The 23888-nt window shown below is 41.5% G+C and overlaps 1 protein-coding gene across 1 annotated transcript; it reads left to right on the top strand.

Annotated features, from left to right (window-relative positions):
* Positions 1-4749: 4749 nt before the first annotated feature.
* LOC139442513 (transmembrane protein 179B-like) lies at positions 4750-22133 on the top strand. The gene is made up of 5 exons (XM_071223329.1): positions 4750-4892; positions 12128-12297; positions 12534-12674; positions 13925-14003; positions 19854-22133. The coding sequence occupies exons 1-5, from the start codon at positions 4794-4796 to the stop codon at positions 20007-20009; spliced, it is 645 nt and encodes a 214-aa protein (XP_071079430.1). The 5' UTR covers positions 4750-4793; the 3' UTR covers positions 20010-22133.
* Positions 22134-23888: the final 1755 nt, after the last annotated feature.

Raw genomic sequence — 23888 nt, 5'->3', positions numbered from 1 at the left:
ATGGAAACATACAAATGAAGCACTTTTTGATAGGAGCACACTCACTGACTGTCCTAGTGATTTTAACGAGTTTTTACCAGCAAATAGTTTGGATACTTATCTTTTAAATAAACCTATTTCTGGAATTAAAATTGAGAGAGCAGTGTTCCGGTTAAAGAATGGTAAATTTACTGGAATAGATGATATACCAGCAGAGGTATTAAATAACTCCAGCTCTGTTGATTTACTTGACAGAATAATAAAATATTGCTTTGAAAACGGAACAATCCCATCAATATGGGGCCCTTGAAAATCCGGGGTAGAATAGGTCTTCAGCAACCCATGCTTGCCGTAAAAGGCTGCTATGCTTTTCGAACGAGGCGACTAACGGGATCGGGTGTTCAGGCTCGGTGACATGGTTGATGCATGTCATCCTATCCCAATTGCGTGCATAGATGCTCATGATGTCAATCACTGGATTGTCTGGTACAGACTCGATTATTTACAGACCGCCGTCGTAAAGCTGGAACATAGCTGGAATGCGGCGTCGAACAAGAAACAAACAATCCCAACGGGGAAGAAGCGCCTGTTCCAACTTCCTTGCCTCAAGGAAGAGTTCAGCCTATCAGCCGTGATGATCAGGGCCTAGATTTTCGAAACGATCTTAGCCCTAAGATTATCGTAAAGTTATCGTAAGGAAATCGTAGGCTATCGTAGCATATTTTCGAAACTATCGTAGCCCTAAGATATCTTAAGATTGTCGTAAATCTAAGATAGACCCATACCTGTCGTAAGTTTATTTTATCTTCATCCAAGATGGCGGCATACTTTCCATAGATATTATGCCAAACAATTAGTCTGCTTTACGTTCAAACATAGACATTTCATTTTGTAAAACTGAGTGATTCAAATTGACACTTCGAAAGCACGAAGAAAGCATCAAGGATTTCACGTCAAAAATGTTCTAAATCGCGACAGCGATCCACATAACTGTGGAGTCGATAGCCTACAATATATTTCTATCCGAGTCCATGCTGAAGAAGTGTGAAACAACATACCTTTACGATAATTTGAGAAGGATAAAAACGGAAGGTGTCGGCAGGCTACAGTAATGACCGTGACCTCATTGATAACTCAGGGGGAGCTAATCTTAGTTCAAACTCTAGTTGGGAGTGGTTTCCCTTTGTATTCGCCCGGGACACCTTGCTCAATGTTACAGTTTTCATGAAGCGCAGAGTTCCGCTGTTATATTTTCTGGATCGTCTTTGTGACAATGCTTTAGTCTTTATTTTCACATTTAAAAAAAATTATTTCAATCTACATATGTAAAAAAACCCATAAAGGTTTCGCATAAGTTTTTACATCTAAAATCGAGTGGGGCGGGTGGTTTTAATAATTGAATTGTAACTATACAGTGTAGTATTTATTGACTTAACAAGGAAATACATGTGATCAAATATTTGTTTTCAATATCCTTTTTTTCTTTCTTGCAAAAGTAATTTAATTTTTTTCGTTTTAAATTCAATACCTATGTTATCTATATCATCTTGAAAGACAAATATTTGAAAACAAAATGATTAAAAACTGTCTGTTGAACAATTGCATTTTTTAAAAAACATTGATTAACGGCATATAGATGTATTCAATTAAATATAACAATTTACTGAAATTTTGACAGTAAAAGTTAAGCACAGATTTTCGTATCGACAAATCAAATAAAAAATGTGTTCCCATGCTCGTTCTGGTTCTCGTCAAAATGAAGCATGGTTTGCATGTTCGAAGAAAAAAAAGTTTATTGAATGAAATTTACTGATCAATATAAAATACACATTTTCAACACAATAATCTTTGCATTCAATAAACCGGTTTTAAAATATTTTGGCGTTTTTAATATTTAAGTCTACATCTTCCCGTTGTATGTATAAAAAAATATATAGATATACTTGAGACCATTTAAACAATAAAATGGACAACTGACAAATACTAGTAAATGATCCTCAGCAATGCTGTCAGACAAGCCAAACATCATTGAACTACGTTCTGGAATAGATTTGACACATTACAAAGTATTTCGCTCCTTAGTCAGATTTCATGAAATCAGACAAATCAGTTTATTAGCTCTACTTAATTTAAAAGGATAGAAAATGACTATATTATATGTATGTTCACGTTAACTTGTGGCGTGTTCCATGAGACAACATAACTTGATAATTCCGAAATTATCTCTCTTGGCGAACGAAAATTAGTGTCACTTTTAAATTTTGAAAAGAATTATGGATCTAGATAGATAAAAAATAATTTCATCATCTAAATACTTATAGCTTGATATTGTATTTAAGTCCTTGGTTAATTCGTGAAATATATTGGATACATAAATAACAAGCTTAGATTGTCATAAAATCTTGCTTGTGGGTGCGCTGCTTCCTGAACAATTTTTGTTTTGAGTGTTTCCACGTATAATGTTGGTGTTTACACTAATATAAACTTGACTTTTAACATAAACACAAACATATACCGTATACATCACTTAACATCAGACTTGAACACGCATGTTAAATGCTGAACGCATATGCTGTTCGATCAAAGGTCTCGTCATTGTCATTTAGAATAACGTCCCTTACTTTCGTCCTTGACTTTGTACGCGATGTGTTTATATCATAAAGTTCTGCGCGGTCACGAGAGGACCATTTGAAGGGAAATAGTTAAGTATCTTTTGGCAAATTATTTCCATTCTAATAGCTAAAGTGTGGTAACACTATACTTATTGATTATAACATGTTTTGGCTTTGAAAAATGCTATTGCATGGCACAGAATCCTTTTTGTGTTCGGTTAGTCATGGCATCTTTTATCACAGGAACAACACGTCTACATGTTGGACATATGTAGGATTGTACAGAATTTCACTCAGATATGTGCATGTTAAACAATGTGACTTGACAATGTGATCATGAATTGCGTGTCACTTATCTATGTTGTTGTTATTGTCAGCAGCTGGGAAATCCCTGTGACGTCATTGGGAAACACCCGCTTTTCTAACTCCAACACAAATGAGTTCTATGTCAGAGTTACGATTGGTATCGTAGCTCTGAGCGATCTGCGACAGGTTTACGATAGTTTCGAAAATCTAACTTATCTTAGCCTTAAGATATCTTATCTTTAAACGTAAGTTGTTAAGATTTATCTTAGCTAAGATCGTTTCGAAAATCTAGGCCCAGCTTCATATCGGATACCCTCAAATACGAGGGCTGGTTGATAAGCTCTGAGCCTCATATAGAATAATTGGGTAATGGTGAAATCTTTTGTTGTGGACATTTGCATGATGTCATAGAGGTATTTCCACAAAAACTCGAGTCAAATTGTTTCGTTGTGACAAGTAAATAAAATATGCAGAGGTAGGAGAATGGACAAACGTGCAGTTATCAAGTACTCTAAGAAAAAACCCACCAAATGCCATCCATGAGTGAGTGAGCGAGTATGGTTTTACGTCGCATTTAGCAATATTCCAGCAATATCACGGCGGGGAACACCAGAAATGTCTTCGCACATTGTACCCATGTGGGGAATCGAACCCGAGTCTTTGGCGGGACGAGCGAACGCTTTAACCACAAGGCTACCCTACCGCCGCCATACTTGTTTGGAAGGAAATTCATTCTGTTTACAGAAAATATTTGAGACAAGTGGAATTAATACGATGTCGATTCTCAAAAACCCAAAGGATTTGCGTTATCTTTTTTCTCTCTTGGAATAAAGCCAAGTTAATTTTGACCAACAATTTCCCATGATCATTAGTCCGTTTTGATATACCCCCGGCCTACAGTCCGTTTGCTGCAAAATCGTACAGATAAAACGCAAAGTAGATATAAATCCTAAAGCAACAATTCGTCTAAAATGGCATGAAAGTTCTTTATTTGTCCATACCAACTCGTCACCATAAGTTCAGACATTGTCATGAAGTAGAGAAAAAGAAAATTACCGCTATGAACTTCTTGCAATATCACGATATGTTACTAGATGGACCTGACTGCGAAATTACAGCAAAGAACTTCTCCTTGCATCATCACAATATGTTACTTGATGGGCCTGCAGCTATGAACTTCTCCTTGCAACATCACAATAGGTTACTAGATGGACCTGACTGCGAAATTACAGCTATGAACATCTTGCAATATGACAATATGTTACCAGATGGGCCTGACTGCGAAATTACAGCTATGAACTTCTCCTTGCAACATCACGATATGTTACTAGATGGACCTGACTGCGAAATTACAGCTATGAACTTCTCCTTGCAACATCACAATATGTTACTTGATGGACCTGACTCTGAAATGACAGCCATGAACTTCTCCTTGCGACAAGCTTGTAAAGGACACTGATGGGATAATTCGTGGCTGGCGCCAATCTGGGCTGCTTGACAGAATGTGAACTGACCACTACTCAACTTCACTTTGTGTAGGTGACTTTGTTATTTGGTCTAGTAATTTATTTATCTATTACCTTTGTGACTGATTGTTGCTATCAACTTGTGATGATCTGATATCATTGGTTTTGATGTAATACTAGTAAATAATACTGAAGTGATTTATTTCGTTTGTTGATTCTTTCCTTATTGTGATGGTACAAAATTAATGCGCATAAAATTAATACGACCTTCCGTCACTCGCATTTTTCGCATTGATATTCTGCTCGCATTAATTTCGTGTTTTACAGTATCAGCTTGTATCCTGGTCAACTGTTTTCCAAAGGGAGGTAACTCTGGTCAACACTGCCAATCCTGGCGGCAAAACGGAATCTCGGCTCAGCAGTGGATTTCATGATGTCTGCCCGTCTTATCCTCATTGTTAGGACAGCCCTCTATGCTGTGATTATAATATGTAGCCTTATAATATTTTCAGCACTGGGAGTAAGCATGGTAAGTGTATTTAATACGTGTATTCCTTTCCATGACAAGTATTCCACATGCCGTGATCACCATGAAGGCAGGTCGTGTGTACTAGAAGGCCCGCCATGCATGGCTGAAGGGCGGAATAAACATCATGGTGTGCCTCGTCTATGTGGATCGCTGTGTGTCCCAGACCGATAATATATACGTTCAAAAGATTCGTCCGTCTTGAACAAGTTAGGACTTGAATATATTTGTGTGACGTTCATACGTTTAAATGGATCAATATTTGTCACAGTAGAATCTTGTACTGCGTTCTTTAATTATTTAAAGCAGACATCCGACGACAGATCGTTTACATGCGGCTCCACCGATGATATTACACATCCGTGGTTTAGAATATATTACAAGCAATCTTTCATCTAAGTACGTAATTAAGTAATTATTATGCATCAAACGATGAATAAATATGACAACGGCCTTTCGCGAAGAGATATCGGCCCATAGCGATGCTTACATTTATTTATTATAAATGCCTCGAGATCCTATTTCAAGGCATCGATTGCCCTGGTAACGTACTTATGCTTTGTTGTGAGGGCTGCCTTCGAAATGGACCTGTCCTTCGCCATGTTGCCAGCACTGTTTAAGAGAGACTAGTAATCTTTCTAGTTTATAGTATTACATAATGTATTCTTAGATGAAATCTTTCCTGCATATGTATTTTCAAACTATATGTACTTCGTAACGTATTGTCTTGTATAACATTGTGGGGCAGTGGTGTAGGGGTAGCGGTTGGGACATGCCAGTAAATTAGCCCATCCCCGTGATAGTTTGTACATCGGCACACTTTCCGTTTCCTGCTATACGCATGAAGACTGAATGACACACTTGTAGTGGTGCTTGAAGTGGCTAGCCTTGCTGTTCTGCATGACAAGTTCATGAATGTATAGTAAATTTACCCCTAATAATATGAAAGCCTAAATAAGTGGACAGTAAATTCTAAGTTCGCAAGTCTTCTATAGGGACAACTTTTGCTTACTATTTGTATAAGATAATAATCATTTCCTTATATTTTATATCATCTTGAAATTATTATTGAAACTAATAATCATTTCCCTATAGTCTTGTGCAAGTCTATGAACTTGCATGCTCGCAGCATACCCAGGGCATTGGTGACCAACTCGTGTTATTCCGGGACAAGCCGAATAGCTCCTTGCTAGGTTACGGAAAGGGGCGAGTGGTGACGAATGATACCCAGGGAACCAGGCTGGCTCGTCTGGTTGTGGCTAGACTCGATCAGTGTCTCTTGCATTATATTTAGATGTAGTAAACATACAGGGACAACAACACAGAAACTTAGTGTTTAACTTTACCCCATTGTGCTCACCTCCTTTTTCATATTCAGTTTTTAATGCATTTGGGATACACAAATTACGGGAAATGAAATATGACTCGTATTACAAAATATATTTTGAAAGCAGAGACTGCATCCCGACTCCCAAGTTGTGACGTGTTGTTGGACCCCCATGGTATTTCTCTCTCATGTAGTCTTACAACCGCGACAACGATATGATCAATGAGTTGAGTGCGTGGAACACGTATTGGTGAGTGTTCTTCGTTATCGTGTTTCACGCGACCCTGACGAAGTCAGCCCAGTCAACTTGAGTCAAGTTCGTTTCACAGAAACATACGAGTTTGATACAACGGTCGATTAGGTCTATTGTGCGTTCATTCTGGAGTGACCTCACGTTCAACTATTAACTGGCGTTTACACATGCACTCAAGCTACAAACAATCTAACGGAAGGCCTGCAGGGCGGTGATGTCGGTATAACCCACTTATAGAATTACATCTTTGAGAAGTCGTCTTGTGTTTCGTTACCACTATTAATACTGCTATTCTCAAAATAAACCTCCATCGGTGGTACATGATTACAAATTACATAGTACATTATATAGTAATGTAGAGCAAGATGACATTGTATCATGTTAATTGTCTAAAATACCTCAGATACTTTGATAAGTACTAGTAAGCCTGGATAAGTTGAGTTGTGACGAGACAATTAACACCCGTTGGACTATGCATGAGGCTCGGCAACTGGCGCGTACCATGGTGAAGAAAGGGGTAGCGGGTGGTTCGCGACATTTACAGTCCGTTTGCTGCAACCGATGAAACGCAAAATATGTATAAATCCGAAAGAAGCAATTCGTCTTATATGGCATGAAAGTTATTTATTTGTCCGTACCAACTCGTTACCACAATTTCAGTCACTGTCATGAAGTGTAGAAAAATGTTGTTTAACAAACTATCATGTAATTGTTGGGGATGTAATGCTAGTTGTTACGAGGGGGCATGTGCAATAAACATAACAGCTGAAGGGCATCGTGGAACACGGGGAATGTCTCAAAACTTTTATGCTTAAATATTTTCATTGTCACTGAAACTGTCAACTGAAATAATAATTTGACTGACAGTTATATGATCTAAACCATCGCTTTTACAATATGTAGCTTTGATTCCGGCCGCAACTTTGTTTATTACAGAAAAGACAGTAGTGGCTGCCTAATACATGCGAAATTTCACGTGCGAATGTAGGGCTGTTCAGTTTACAGTGCAGACCCCCTTGTAACAACAGGCATAAAACACCACATGAAAGTACATGAGAGTTTGTTAAACAACTTTTTCTACCCGTCATGGTAATGTCTGAAATTATGGTGACGAATAGGTATGGACAAATAAATAACTTTTATGCCAATTTGAGACGAATTATTGCTTCGGAATCTCTCTCTCTCTCTCTCTCTCTCTCTCTCTCTCTCTCTCTCTCTCTCTCTCTCTCTCTCTCTCTCTCTCTCTCATATGAATGCATTTCATCGGTATGATTTTATAGCAAACGGACTATAGCGCGATGGATATGTACGTGTCCTGTCTCGGCTAACAACGAGTTCTTGTTGCGAGACCAATAGCACATAATAGTACGTGCTGACGTGAGGTGTTTCATGACCGTGAAAACGGTGACAACAATTGAGAAATATCGTGACAATGAAGGTGATTCATTCACGTTTCGTTTCCGGAGCAGAACTGAAAATCCATGAGAAATATCTTGGCCAGACTTGACACATAGATATGTCTAGTGGTAAACTGGTGCTTTTTGGTAGTTTGGGATTTTTAAAACTTTATTTTTCGAGTTTCCATAGCAACGACTTTGACTTTGACTGAAAATGGCGGTAGTGCTCGTTTCCGGAGCAGATCTTGAAAACCGTACAGTATTTCTTCATCAAACTGGTCACATAGATAGGTCTAGTAGTAAACTTGTGCCTTTTGCTAGTTTGGGATTTTTCGAGTTTCCATAGCAACGACTTTGACTCTGACTGAAAATGCCGGTAGCGCTCGTTTCCGGAACAGATCTTGAAAACTGTAAATATTTCTTGCCTTGCACACATTATGAAACATCCGGACACGTCATATTGGCGGGAGTTATGAGTACACGCTCTACCTGCAACAAACCAAATGTGTTTGCCCAAATTCTGTGCACCGCCTTCTCGTCTCAAACCCGTTTTGTGAATTGGTTCAACCTGTCCTGGAGGCGAGTTTGCCTATAACGTGACCGGACTTTTCTCTTGTTGTAAAAGTCAGATCAGACTGTCCCAATGGAAGCCTTTGGCATATTGTTTTCCATAATATTATCGATACGCCACTACACCTGCAAACGCGAGGATCATGAGATCATTATGTACATCAAAGGGGCCGTATCGTTCTCCATATGCTCCACAGCACGTGAAGCCCTACAACCAATGTTAACAAAGGATAAAATGTGCAAATCGAAATAGTATTTAACGTTTTAGGATATTTTCTCAATAAAACTTAACCATTCTATGACATGTGTTTATCTATATGTGAAGACTCGTAAAAAATGAGTGAGTGAGTGAGTTGGGTTTAACGCCGCTTTTAACAGTATTCCAGTTATATCACGGCGTGTCAGCTTAATGTGGGAGGAAAGCCCGAAGTGATGCAGGTCTCAGACGTTTACCACTTCGGTGAAACCCACGAGCACGGGTATGGTGCTGACAAACCTAGAAACATAATCGGGGTGAACCGTGATTCGAACCCACAATCATAGGTTTCTGGCGCGTCCAGGGGACGCAACTCTGCACAGCGAATCACGGCGCCTTAGACGACTGGGCCACCCGTGCCCCCCGTAAAAAATGAAACAGGTGAAAGACATATGCCATATTTTGAATTGGCATGTAAGATGCGAAGTATCGTGACACGTTGCTGGACTGTGGCAGAGGTATCAGGCTGGCCTCAAGACACTCTGGGTAGGCGAGTGGGTACAGCGTCTGCCCGGAGAGCGGAAGGTCGGTGGTTCGATCCCCGGCCGCGTCATACCTAAAGACGTTAAGATAGTACTTGTTACCCAGTCTGGCACACGGCATTGAAGGGATAAAACAGAGAGTTGTTGGCTCGGAGTCCGTATATTGTGCCTGAGTGGGGTATCCATTTTAAACTGTGGCATGGTATCTGAGTAGGCCAACACTCCGAAACCGGCATTCGTCCTGACTCGTCCAAGCAACTACACACACAATTAATGGTATTTGGCGTTGGTTCAAGTTTTATTTATAACACAGGGTTATCAAATACATCGGGTAGATTGCATTTACAAAGATTATATAAGATTTAGCAAACTGCTTTGTTGATATCTCCGATAAAGCTTGGGCTCTTTACTAGCCTTACGTAAGTTATAGGGGGCACGGGTGGCCCAGTCGTCTAAGGCGCGCGATTCGCTGTGCAGAGTTGCGTCCCTTGGGCACGCCAGAAACCTATGATTGTGGGTTCGAATCCCGGTTCGGTCCGATTATGTTTCTAGGTTTGTCAGCACCATAACCGTGCTCGTGGGTTTCACTGAAGCGGTAAACGTCTGAGACCTGCATCACTTCGGGCTTTCCTCCCACATTAAGCTGACACGCCGTGATATAACTGGAATATTGTTAAAAGCGGCGTAAAACCCAACTCACTCACTCACTCACTACGTAAGTTATATATGTTACTTTTTTAAGTAGTTTAACTTTAAGTGTTTACGTTTTTGCTTACATTCAGGGTCAAACCAAGGTATCTCCGACAAGACATATTACGACGCGTGGTAGTCTTTACCTTATCAGGAGCATTCCCGAATGTGTTTCGTTCTGATTCTATCTGCACGTGATCCCCCGGGCCAGTTCATTCGTAACCTCGCTTTGATTACCTTGACCTTCTCGCAGTGACCCCGATTTTGTATGGAGAGTGTTTCCATCTTCCTCTGTTAAATCTCCAGCACACTTTGCAGCCTTGGAGTTATCAAACTTGCATGCTTTAAAATGTTGTTTGTAATATTGCTATCTGGTTCAGTAATTATAACTTGTTATTTACTACATGCAAGTTACAATTCACTGGTCTGTGAGGGTACAATGTGTGAAGCCCATTTCTGGTGTCCTCCGCCATGATGTTGCAGGAATGCCTTGACAATCGGCATAAGACCATACCTCACTCACTGGTCTGTGAGGGTACAATGTGTGAAGCCCATTTCTGGCGTCCTCCGCCATGATGTTGCAGGAATGCCTTGACAATCGGCATAAGACCATACCTCACTCACTGGTCTGTGAGGGTACAATCTGTGAAGCCCATTTCTTGCGTCCTCCGCCATGATGTTGCAGGAATGCCTCGACAATCGGCATTAGACCATACCTCACTCACTGGTCTGTGTGCACCTATAACATAAATGGCAAAGTTCGAAATCAAAGGACAGACTATTGCTGAAGAAATGGCGTAATGTATTGTTCTTACAGCCTTGCATGTATTATTACCAGAAAACCTTCCTGGGCCACCTCTGTAGTAGCGGTGGCATAGTTCAATCACTCTAAATCCATAATTATTTGGTTTATCATTGCCTGGGGACCCTCTAAGTTTAGATGTCCCATGGTCTCCTAAATTACATTCAGAATCCAATTCTTTCTCTTGTCATCGACACCAACATATGTGTATCAGGTGTGCCAACGCCAGACAAAGTGTTTGTCCTAGCATAGAAATCTGCAATAAGAATTATAATTTCTGTGTTTAAGATATGGCAGTAAGATTATTCTCACAAGGTCTCAACATGTTATCGGTGGCACGGGCCCAGTTGTCTACGGCGCAGCGATTCGCTTCATAAGCCTCATATATTCACTCACCATCTAACATTTTCATGCATGCGTTTTTGGCTCTCAACTAGATTAGACATTATCACAAGAATGATGGCTAGATCATTCTTCCTCGTCCAACAGACTCCCAGGCATGACGTGTAGAACGTACCCACCTTCTAACAGCATGGTTCCTGTGCGCGATTTGCTTGTTGCATTTACTGCATCTAACACTCAGCTGCTGCAGCCAAGCCCGGGGAGACCGGAAGTCTTGATGTGTTGTTTTTGGATTATTTCCCTTTGTATCCTCTTTGACCTTGCAAACATGTTTATTCATCACAGTTTTTCTCCTACTTATATATATTTAATGACCAATATCCCTAGCATTTTACTACTGAAATCAATACTGGGACGTTATAGTTCCCTAGTGTCCATGCTTGTCGCCAAGCCGGTTTAGATGAGGATCAGTAGTTACAATGTGTGAAAACTTGTATGTCATCGTAACCTGACGGCGTTGAATGGTGCATGCGCTATCAACCGCGGGTTTGTGTTGTCCAGATTACATCAGTCCTAAACAGGACGTCGTGATAAGGTGGTAATATTGTTTGAAACACCATCCTCTCATACATACTCGATCGGAATTGCCTCAATTAGTTAACATGTTGACCCTCAATATGGGCAGTAGTAGAATGATCTGGTATTTTTTGGGGGCACGGGTGGCCCAGTTGTCTAAGGCGCCGCGATTCGCTGTGCAGAGTTGCGTCCCCTGGGCACGCCAGAAACCTATGTTTGTGGGTTCAAATCCCGGTTCGCCCCGATTATGTTTCTAGGTTTGTCAGCAGCATACCCGTGCTCGTGGGTTTCACCGAAGTGGTAAACGTCTGAGACCTGCATCACTTTGGGCTTTCCTCCCACATTAAGCTGACACGCCGCGATATGACTGAAATAATGTTAAAAGCAGCATTAAACCCAACTCACTCACTCACTCTAGTGTAATATCAGTGAGGTGAGGAAGATGGATCCAAGATTTGCCCTATTACGAGTACAGATGTCATGACGTCATAGTGTGTTATGTGACGTCACTTGTTTGTTCAGTCTCTGTGATCTCTGTTCCAGTCTAAACACGACCAAAACTGTTTGTTGTATGCGGAGATAAAGAAGTCGTATGGATCGGTGTCCATATGTAACTACAGCATCGCCATCGCCGTCATATTCTGCTTGCTGTGTCCTATCGCCGTCATTGTCCTCACCGTCCTCACCTTCATCGGCATTCTAAAGGATAAAATGTAAGTTTTGAGCGCTGTGTCATATAAATCAGACTCTGAAGGAAGCAAAGGCAGCAAATAGGTCCAGAGTATTCATAGCAAAATATAGGGATTTGATAGACTTGGTAACCGTGAATTATTTCACAATAGGGCATACCGCTCATGTTTGTTGTCAACCATGCATGGTATTGGTAAATTACGCTGTTTTCATTCTAAATTAATGTAACACAAGAAACTTTCTTTCTTTTTTTTTGCAGAATACAGTTCGCAGAGTTACCGTTCCTGATCCAGGTCATCGCCGACGGTGTTGCATTCTTCTTGGTCCTCATTTCTGCTTGCACCATCAGTGTTGGCTTCAAAACGTTGTGCGACAGCCTCGTTGGCAGCACAGATGTGTCGTGAGTACATCCTATCTTGTACCCAAACATTGCTCTAACAATATTTCCTCTAGTGATTGACTACATACCATGGTGTCCTGTCGCTCTATTCGCTGACTGACTATACCCTCGTGTCCTGCCAGTCTATTGGCTGACAGACTATACCCTCGTGTCCTGCCAGTCTGTTGGCTGACAGACTATACCCTCGTGTCCTGCCAGTCTATTGGCTGACAGACTATACCCTCGTGTCCTGCCAGTCTATTGACTGACTGACTATACCCTCGTGTCCTGCCGCTCTATTGACTGACTGACTATACCCTCGTGTCCTGCCGCTCTATCGGCTGACTGACTATACACTCGTGTCCTGCCAGTCTATTGGCTGACTGACTATACCCTCGTGTCCTGCCAGTCTATTGACCGACTGACTATACCCTCGTGTCCTGCCTGTCTATTGACTGACTGACTATACCCTCGTGTCCTGCCGCTCTATTGGCTGACTGACTATACCCTCGTGTCCTGCCAGTCTATTGGCTGACTGACTATACCCTCGTGTCCTGCCAGTCTATTGGCTGACTGACTATACCCTCGTGTCCTGCTGCTCCATTGGCTGACTGACTATACCCTCGTGTCCTGCCAGTCTATTGGCTGACTGACTATACCCTCGTGTCCTGCCGCTCTATTGACTGACTGACTATACCCTCGTGTCCTGCCGCTCTATTGGCTGACTGACTATACACTCGTGTCCTGCCAGTCTATTGACTGACTGACTATACCCTCGTGTCCTGCCAGTCTATTGACCGACTGACTATACCCTCGTGTCCTGCCTGTCTATTGACTGACTGACTATACCCTCGTGTCCTGCCGCTCTATTGGCTGACTGACTATACCCTCGTGTCCTGCCAGTCTATTGGCTGACTGACTATACCCTCGTGTCCTACCAGTCTATTGGCTGACTGACTATACCCTCGTGTCCTGCCAGTCTATTGGCTGACTGACTATACCCTCGTGTCCTGCCGCTCTATTGGCTGACTGACTATACCCTAGTGTCCTGCCGCTCTATTGGCTGACTGACTATACCCTCGTGTCCTGCCAGTCTATTGGCTGACTGACTATACCCTCGTGTCCTGCCAGTCTATTGGCTGACTGACTATACCCTCGTGTCCTGCCGCTCTATTGGCTGACTGACTATACCCTCGTGTCCTGCCAGTCTATTGGCTGACTGACTATACCATCGTAAACATAAAACTCACTCACTCACTCCTTCTCCGCAGGTGCTCAGTAGCAGCAGTGATACCTATTCACGACAAAACTGAAAAAGACTACTTCCATGGTAATCTGTCGGCGGCAGAGGTAAGTCTTGTTGAGTATCAAAGTAAATATCACATGAAAACAATCTACCAGGGTGCATTATGCATGCAGTTTCACTCAGGTAGAAGTAAACTATTTTGTGGATTAATAATATGCCATTATCCATTGGGTTCATTAATGAAAATCCTTGTGTTGTGTTTTAGACGCCATAGTTAAGTTAAGTTGGTCACCAGTAACTTCGTTCGCGTTATGTTGGTCTATATGGTTGAAACATTCAAATTGATATATGGTGTCAGTTCTATATAACACTGTGAGGCACATTCAGGTGAAATGTGTGTCTTTTTTTACGGTAAAAAAGTCAAGGGTACCAACTTTCCGATATGTCTAATTTGCACTCCGCTACCCAGACTTTCTACCTACAGCATAGTACTTCCACCACAGGCCAGTGCCATGGGATAGTAGGTCGCGTCTTACACAGTCCATGCAAGATATTGCATATGTTTTTCATCTGTTTCATTTTTAACGAGCATACACTTTTAGATAAACATGTGTCATAGAAAGGTTACATTTCATTGAGAAAATATCCTCAAACGTGGAAAACAATCGTTTGTTTACATTGGTTGTACAGCTCCGCCTGCTGTCATAGAAGCCCCATGGACAGCTATAGGGATAGGGTCACTTCGTTTGTTAGTTTGTTTGTTTGTTGTTTAACGCCGCACTCAGTAATATTCCAGCTATATGAAGGCGGTCTGTAAATAATCAACTCTGGACCAGAGAATCCAGTGATTGACATCATGAACATCGATCCACACAATTGGGTTCGATGATATGCATCAAGTCAGCGAGCCTGACCACTCGATCCCCATAGTCGCCTCTTACTAGAAGCATAATTGCTTTTTTCGGCAAGACCTATTCTACCCCGGATCTTCACGGGTTCAGATCACTTCGATGTAAAAATATATATTGTTCACCTCTTTGTCGTAGTTGTAGTAACATAGTAGTTACACCTGTAAGACTGACTGTACACCTCTAAGACTGACTGTACACCCCTTATAAGACTGTCTGTACCCTCATGTAAGGCTGACTGTACACCTGTAAGACTGACTGTACACCCCTTATAAGACTGTCTCTACACCCATGTAAGGCTGACTGTACACCCCTTATAAGACTGTCTGTACACCCATGTAAGGCTGACTGTACACCTGTAAGACTGACTGTACACCCCTTATAAGACTCTCTACACCCATGTAAGGCTGACTGTACACCCCTTATAAGACTGTACACCCATGTAAGGCTGACTGTACACCCCTTATAAGACTGTCTGTACACCCATGTAAGGCTGACTGTACACCTGTAAGACTGACTGTACACCCCATGGATGAGCATGGATGAGCGAGTGACAACGTCACGCATGTCTATCGATCTATACCTCTATATGTCTGTTCATGTCGATTCACCTTTAGAATTCAGGCGTCCGTTCCACAACATGATCGTAGCGCTAAGGTGATCGCCACTCACATACATAACTTAGACGAACGACTGTCATTGCGCTACAATACGATCGCTTTGTGGAACGAGGCCTTGCACCTCAAAGTTTACAATCACATCATAATACCCGATGATGTCATTTGTGGAATTTTGTTGCAAGATCCTTCGGCGATGTGACGTCAACCTAGCAACAAAGTTGCTGGGTCATCGACTGTGTATAAGCTCGTCTCAGTAAGCTATAATCTCCACATGCAATCGCCACACCAGTAAGTGTCCTGTCTGGAGACGGGTGGCAGGCCATCTGTCTGACACACAGCAGCGGAGGAGGTGGTGGTGGATGAAGAAGATAGATCATCTGAGCAAAGTGACTAACGCATGGCACATGCTGCTCCACTGTATTTTTTCAGTTTCCAATCGTTTCCAGTTCGTTTTCCAACGGCCCTTTTCAGGGCCACCCATCTCTCCCGAAAGAACGCTTTCATCCTTGCTTTGACTACCCTCTTCACCATCACCACCCAACCAACCACCCACCCACCAAACCAAGAACCTGACTCCCTTAAACCCCCCCCCCCCCCCCCCCCCCCCCCCCTCCCACCTCTTCCGCCGCCATCTTGAAGGCGCCGTGCCGCCATCTTGGATAGCCCCTCGGAACGGAACGTGCCGCCATCGTGGATGCGCACGCCTCCAAGAAACGGACGTGCCGCCATTTTGGATGCGCACGCCACGTGAACCGAAAGTGTCGCCATCTCGGATGCGCACGCGCCATCGGAACCGGAACTGCCGTCATCTTGTATGCGCACGCATTACCAACAATGCCCTCTTCGCGCATGCGCAGAACCACTTCCAGTTCTGTAGCGCTGCCAGCAACCACTCATATGTGGGACCTCGGCCGCAGTTTCTGTCGATGATACACGCGATACAAAAATAATACAACTCCTGAAAACACCAACTTAAATGCTAAAATGATACGATGTGCTGTAAAGATCGGTTTCGATTTGTTTTCCTTTCACTGAAACTGTGATAATGGCGCTAGGATTGGTTTGCTTAAATAATATTTCACAGTGTGTCTAATGTACATGTAATATGCTGTGATTGTACAAGATAATGAATTAACACTTATGTGTGTATATCTTATTAGATGCACATTGTAAATCTCAGAAAATGGAATATATTATCGTAACATGACAGGGTTTGTCTCTCCAACATTCTGCAATGGATATTACTATTTGATCTAATTACAATTAGATTTACAAATTATTGATGTAGATTTACTCTCGATATGAAAATCTATCGCAACTTTTGTGTTATCAGCAATGAGCATGGCGCTTTGTATTTTTCGTTCCATGTCCTTACAATGTGTACAATTTTATGGGACGGTCTGGACGACAAGATCCCTTTGTTCCGCGTGCTTCGTTGCCGCCTCTTCACATTCCAGTGAAATACATCGCCCCTGTCACCCCAATTACCCCCAACCTTCACCCCTTGACCGCCTTTCCCCCATTTCTCTCCCAGGCCGTTCCCCTATCCTCCCTGTGGGCACAGTTGGATAGCCTTGCTCCAAGGCTTTACAGAATAAACTCGCCGCCACATGTGCTTGTCACTGGCTTATCTAGGTAAAGGGACGGCGTTTCATGGCCTTATTATAGACCTTCACAAGCCTGTAAAGAAGTTATTATCTAAAACAGTTCCAATTAGTTCCCCTTCACTCCAACCGTAACTGTTATGTATTCAATAGCGCCAAACAAAAGTAAGACAAGGTTTTCCACAGCTTAAGGGCTCGGCAGTTGAGGTGTTGACAGAAGCAAGCACTGTTCCGTCACCATGCCTGTCATTTAAGCCTTTACGTTATGGTGTTAGAATCTTGCAGACTGTTATATTAATGATGACTGGTGTGCCCCAATGTAGATGTTATTTATGTCGTTGTGGCTTGTTTTCATTGTTGAATATAGTAACTCTCTTCCATCAAAAATGATATTTGACGGAGACTACGTCAAGGGACCAGGTTATGTTAATGGCCCCTGTATATAGCTTGCTGGGTGGTGAAGCTGGGGACAGTGTGTGGGAGTGGAGTACAGAAGCACTTGTTTTCAGAGGCTGACACTGGGGAATGTGGAACGCGGGAACGCGGCACGCAGAACTTAGGGGAACTTGTATCGTGAAGGCTTACTGACACACGGTCGGTGATTTTCTGCCGCTGTGAATTTGTCGTTTGTCGTGGACCGGTGCGCGTGGTTTGTCCTCACGTGTTGTGACGTGGATGACGTCTCGTCAAACAGCTGATATGTTTTGGTCGTATAATGGACACACGTAGTTTTACCTTCTAAATACAAGGCCGTAGTTTAACTTTTTTTGACGGTGGGGGGTGGGGTGAGGGCAAATGTTTGTACAAGTATCACCGACGAGTACATGAGACCATTTCGCTCTACAAACACCGTTAGAATTTGGCGCATTTTTTTTCTATATTTATGGTATACTGACATATGTTTAGACACTTAGTTGTGTATGTGAATGATGGAATGCAGTGAATGCAGTTGTTAGAATAGGTCCAAGATTAAACAGTCGTTAAAATATTTTATCCACATATATTAATCTCGAAATGTCTCATTAATAACATAGTAATAGACACTTCACACTTTCTGAATCACAAAACGTTTTCATTGTAAAAGTGATTTCGTTTGGATGTTTGAAATACATCGTGAATACATGAATAGTCCTCCCTGTGAACAGCACGTAAAACGTGCATGGGGCAAACACAAATTTGGAGTGAGTGAGTGAGTTTGGTTTTACGCCGCTTTTAGCAATTATTTCAGCAATATCACGGCGGGAGACACCATAAATGGGCTTCACACATTGTACCTATGTCGGGATTCGAACCCGGGTCTTCGGCGTGACGAGTGAACGCCTTAACCACTAGGTTACACGGCCGCCCCCAAATTTGGATGAAGTCACATGAAGCACTGCCTGACCTTGGAAGTCCTTTAGACTTTGGGTGGACAAAAACTGTGAACATGTCGCTTGTACCGAACTTCTTTGAAGGGCAATCTGCATCAGAGCTGCTTGAGAGCCTTGTGTGCCACTGTGTACGTGGTATCTGTCACACCAGATGCACATGCAGACAAAATAATTTGACATGCGTTGAATTATGTTCTTGTGGGGCTCAGGAGAAATGCACAAACAATGCTGATGGACTTGTGTGAACGCTGTGAACGACGTTGTGAAGGTGTCTCGTTGAAACTGTTAAAATATTTGTTTATACTGCGCGAAATTGTCTAACAATGTAACATACCATAAAGGGTAGTAGCTATAGCTTCATGGATAAAGCCATGTTAGTAGTTAAGGAATTATTCACTTTTAACTGTCTTCGCACAGGATTACACTGATACTTAAGTACAATATAAGTACAATACCTATTTGGATGACTTATTGTACAAGCTGTTCTTCAGAATCTATATCTTTAAACATTCTGTGGCCATCAAGTCATAATGACTCGCTATGAAATAATTTACAAGCAATGAAGTATGTATTGCCGTCATTTTATTTCGGAATAGCATAGAAAATTGACCGAAATTTACCTACATTCAAATGCCTGATATAAAAAAAAAATGTCCTCATCGTTTTTATTACGACATGCATTTTTGTAATCCATATGTTTCAAGCTTTCATTTGATATATAACATGACTATTCCTCTTCCCGGGGCAAAATGATCATCACTTTCTGGTCTCGTTTCCTGCTCTAGTAGGTTACAGGCCAGATTATGTTACCTGAACTATGGCTGAATGAAGAAAGGTTTCCTTGTGGATTCCACATATAGATTTTCTTTGTCTGAATGACACATGATAACATAAAGGATGACCTACTTGAAACTTGACATTATGAATTCATCCCATCATGTGGTTACTTAGAATTTTCCTACGATTACCTAAAGGGGTTTAAGATTGAGTGCATGGTAACGCATACTTTATATGTCTTAAAATGTTCAAGTTCATAGGTAGTATTAGGAACATATGTTTTATCAGCCCCAGACGAATTCAGCGGTCAAATTACCAAAATTCTGCAAATAGTTTGGTTATATTTTTACACATAACCAATTCCCCCTATGAAATAAATAGAAACTGATTAAAAAAAATAATGATCGCATGTAAACTGTTTGGGCATCATTCGAGTGCAAAATGCGATAGAAACGCTTGATAATAATGACAAAAGAGTGTATTGATTTATCACAAAAGACAATTCCGCGATTTTCTGCAATTCTGTGGTAAGTTACATTTTCTGCAAGTGTTTCCGCGATCGCAGAATCGCAGAATTCGTCTGGATATATATATATATATATATATATATATATATATATATATATATATATATATATATATGCAATTTATGTTGTTGTTTTTCTAATAACTCAGGGAGGGGCTTGGACAGCGGTCATCGTGTGGTTGGTGCAGCTGATAGGGGGACTGTTCGTGCTGTGGAGGAATGGCCGACTGACCTGTCTGCCCTGTTTACCATCCCCTAAACATTCACCCTCATCGCCTTCCCAGGAAGTCCCTCCGAAATTCTAGATGAATGGGACATTCAAGTTGTGTATTCTTGCAGCACGAAGCAACCGCGGTCTCTATAATCGAACACCCGTTATGGCGTTGATGTAGCCTAGCGGGTAATTCATTACTCATCACACAGAAGGTCTGGGTTCGGATCTCCACATCATTTACAATTTGTGAAGCCTCATCATGACTTCCACGCCAATATGGCAACGTCGGATAAGAGAGAGTACACGATCCCTGCTACCTAAGAGAAATCTCCACAGATTTGTAAATGGAAAGTCACTTAAATCTACTTATTTGGTAGACCTCAAAGGAGTGAAATTACATTATTATGTTTTTCTAATTTTATTTTAGTATATTATTGTGATTTGGATAATTTAGTTTTACACTATTACGAATCATATTCAAAGTGTGGAAATGCATTCGTGTGATCCAAGTTTCTTTTCTGCTGATTCTTGATGGCGGATTGGTTTTTACCATTACTGCTTTGTTGTCATTTGGGGGTATGGAGTCCATATCCTTATCTTTCAGTCTGAATGGCCATTGTGCCTTGGTGTATATCACGGGTATAAATCAACTTCAATCGTATTATAAAAAGAGATTTGTATGTGGATATATATTTATTTATCCCACCTTACATTTGATTGGTCAATCATGTTTTGATAAATTTCCTTACACCCAGCTACAGCGTTTGTGCAACTGGAAAAAATATACCCTGCCAAATTGTCAATATATTTTGCTGAGCTCTGTTATCAATTCAAACGCCTGGCAACGAAACGGCGTCCCGTAATGTACAGTAACAATGAGCCGAAACCAATTCCAAATTGTAGTAAGTAGAGAATCTAAATCGAGTATCTATTGATGTCATCTATCTATCTATCTATCTATCTATCTATCTATCTATCTATCTATCTATTCCCCCTGGAGTATTTTATTGTGCGATAAACAATGACCGCGAGTCGTTTATTTCTTATATGAGATATCAACATTCAAGCTTTTGAAATATTTCCCCAAATTATAATGATGATTCCCTGAATAGAGTCCGACCTCGGAAATGTCGGACAAGTCCATTTTACTGACAGGTGGGTGACGTTTTGTATTTCCCGCATATTCTCCTTTCTGCACCTTTTCCCCTGATACCGATTGTTATATCTCTCCCACATTTGGATGCGATCTTTCGGCCACTGTGATGTAGCCCAGCTACATCTATGGGGAACAAGTCACTGGACACTTCCCTCTAAAAATATATGGCGTCAGCAAGTATTCGAATCTCCAGAAAAAAACGTCACGACAGAAAAAATGTTTCATTGCTAATCTTAGTGCAAAGACAGCTACGTGATTAGGCCGCCAGTTTGAGATGGTAACTGTATACTCCCGTGAAGCATATACTGTTGAGGTGAAATACACAAGGAAACAACATACAACAGAAACCTGCTTCCTGTCAACAACACAAGACCTCGAGAGAAACGTAGGGGGTCACCTTGCCTTGCAACATCCAGCCACCCACGTGAACAACCGGAAGGTCACATTGAAGTGTAGCATTTGTCATTGCATGTTCCCTTAATTCTTTCCATCAGTATTTCATGTAATAGATAGTGCCTTATGAATTACTGCTCGAAGTGGCGGCAGTCACTCACTCACTCACTTTTGACGGTGTTTTGATGACCTTGCTCAGTGCCAATTGGTTATAAAATTAAATGATTTGGGGGAGTCCTCATTGTCCTTCGGACACTTTCTGAAAGACACTCGTGAAGATCCGAGGTAAAATATATAGGTCTTCAGCAACCCATGCTTGCCATAAAAGGTGACTATGCTTGTCGTAAGAGGCGGGTAACGGTATCGGGTGGTCAGGCAAGCTGACTTGAATGATGCATGTCATCGTATCTCAATTACGTGGATCGATGCTCATGATTTCAATCACTGGATTGTCTGGTCCAGACTCGATTATTTACAGACCGCCGTCTTATGGCAGGAATATTGCTGAGTGCGGCTTTAAAGAACAAACAAATATATATTAATATAAAAGAATGTAAGATAAGAGGTTTAAGATATTACGCGGGAACAATTTCACAGTGGTATGTGACCAACTGATTGTTACACATGAACTGTTGTTTGTATGTTGGATCTTGTTTGTTCATGATAACGCTCATTAAAGTTGTTTTTTCTGAATTGTTTTATGTTGAGTTTGCATACACCACACGTGTACATTTACACCGATTTATTTTTTTTCTACCATGCCTGGCGCAACGAAAGTTAAAAATAGATTAGTTGTATCCGGTCACGTGACAGGATGTTATTCTCAGCACAAGGTTTTTTCTACTTTTTGTTAAAACTTTGTATTAGGGTTATAAGAGAGACATGATCAATATCAAAGTGAAGTCATAAATACCCTGTCACCTTCAATTCTCAAATATATGTATATGTGTGAGTAATTAATAAGAGCGTTCAAAATCAGTTGACCTACATAGGGCCTTTCCCCCACATTAAGCTGGCACGCCATGATATTAATGAAACACTATTGACATGTCTCTGTAAGGAGGATTTTACAGCCGCTTGCTCTTGTTAGTTTAACGGTTTAACGTCTCCCTCCGGATAATTCCAATATCCATCTAATTATAAGATGCCGAACCAAATTATGTTTGTTAGTTGTTTAACGCCGCTCTCATATATCCAGTTTTATGACGGAGGTGTGTAAACTAATCGAGTCAGTTTCGGATAATCCAGTGATTGACATCATGAGCATTGATTTACGCACTTGCGACACGATGACGTGCATCAACCAAGTCCGTGAGCCTGACCACCCGGTCCCGTTAGTCGTCTCTTACAAGCATGGGTTTATAAGATGCTGACCCAGAAGATATATATGCCACTGTTCAGAAAGCAGGATGAAGAAGAAAGGACGCATGCCAAACAAAAACTTGGTACGGTTAATAAGGAGTGAGTGAGTATGGTTTTAAGCCGCTTTTAACAGTATTCTAGTTATATCGCGGCGTGTCAGCTTAATGTGGGAAGAAAGCCCGAAGTGATGCAGGTCTCAGACGTTTACCACTTCGGTGAAACCCACGAGCACGGGTATGGTGCTGACAAACCTAGAAACATAATCGGGGCGAACCGGGATTCGAACCCCCAATTATAGGTTTCTGGCGTGCCCAAGGGACGCAACTCTGCACAGCGAATCGCGGCGCCTTAGACGACTGGGCCAGCGTTCAGCAATATTTCAGCTATGCATTGAAACAGCAAGATAAACTGACTAACCTACATTTTGATGTTGGAAGAAAATTTGAAAATTGTACTAGCAAATGAGAAGCAGCGTCACATTCCTCAAGTGGCTGTTGATGACGACGGTAACGTGTGTTATGACCATGATTACGTGTTATCAAAATGGAAACATACATATGAAGGACTTTTAGATAGAAGCACATTCACTGACTGTCCTAGTGATTTTAACGAGTTTTTAGCAGCAAATAGTTTGGATACTTATCTTTTAAATAAACCTATTTCAGGAATTGAAATTGAGAGAGCAGTGTTCCGGTTAAAGAATGGTAAATTTACTGGAATAGATGATATACCAGCAGATGTATTAATAAATCCAGCTCTGTTGATTTACTTGACAGAATAATAAAATATTGCTTTGAAAACGGAACAACCCCATCAATATGGGGCCCTTGAAGATCCGGGGTAGAATAGGTCTTCAGCAACCCATGCTTGCCGTAAATGGCTGCTATGCTTTTCGAACGAGGCGACTAACGGGATCGGGTGTTCAGGCTCGCTGACATGGTTGATGCATGTCATCCTATCCCAATTGCGTGGATCGATGCTCATGATGTCAATCACTGGATTGTCTGGTACAGACTCGATTATTTACAGACCGCTGTCGTAAAGCAGGAACATAGCTGG

The sequence above is a fragment of the Haliotis cracherodii genome, unplaced genomic scaffold (genome assembly GCF_022045235.1).
Source record: "Haliotis cracherodii isolate W230 unplaced genomic scaffold, xgHalCrac1.p SCAF_5, whole genome shotgun sequence".
Lineage (NCBI taxonomy): Eukaryota > Metazoa > Mollusca > Gastropoda > Lepetellida > Haliotidae > Haliotis > Haliotis cracherodii.
The sequence above is the reverse complement of the archived record's forward strand: the minus strand, read 5'-3'. Positions and strand labels throughout refer to the sequence as shown.

Coding starts and splice junctions, on each gene's coding strand:
- LOC139442513 (XM_071223329.1), top strand. CDS start 4,794: ATGATGTCTGCCCGTCTTATCCTCATTGTTAGGACAGCCCTCTATGCT. Junction 4,893..12,127: donor CAGCACTGGGAGTAAGCATG/GTAAGTGTATTT, acceptor TCTCTGTTCCAG/TCTAAACACGACCAAAACTG. Junction 14,004..19,853: donor GTAATCTGTCGGCGGCAGAG/GTAAGTCTTGTT, acceptor CTAATAACTCAG/GGAGGGGCTTGGACAGCGGT.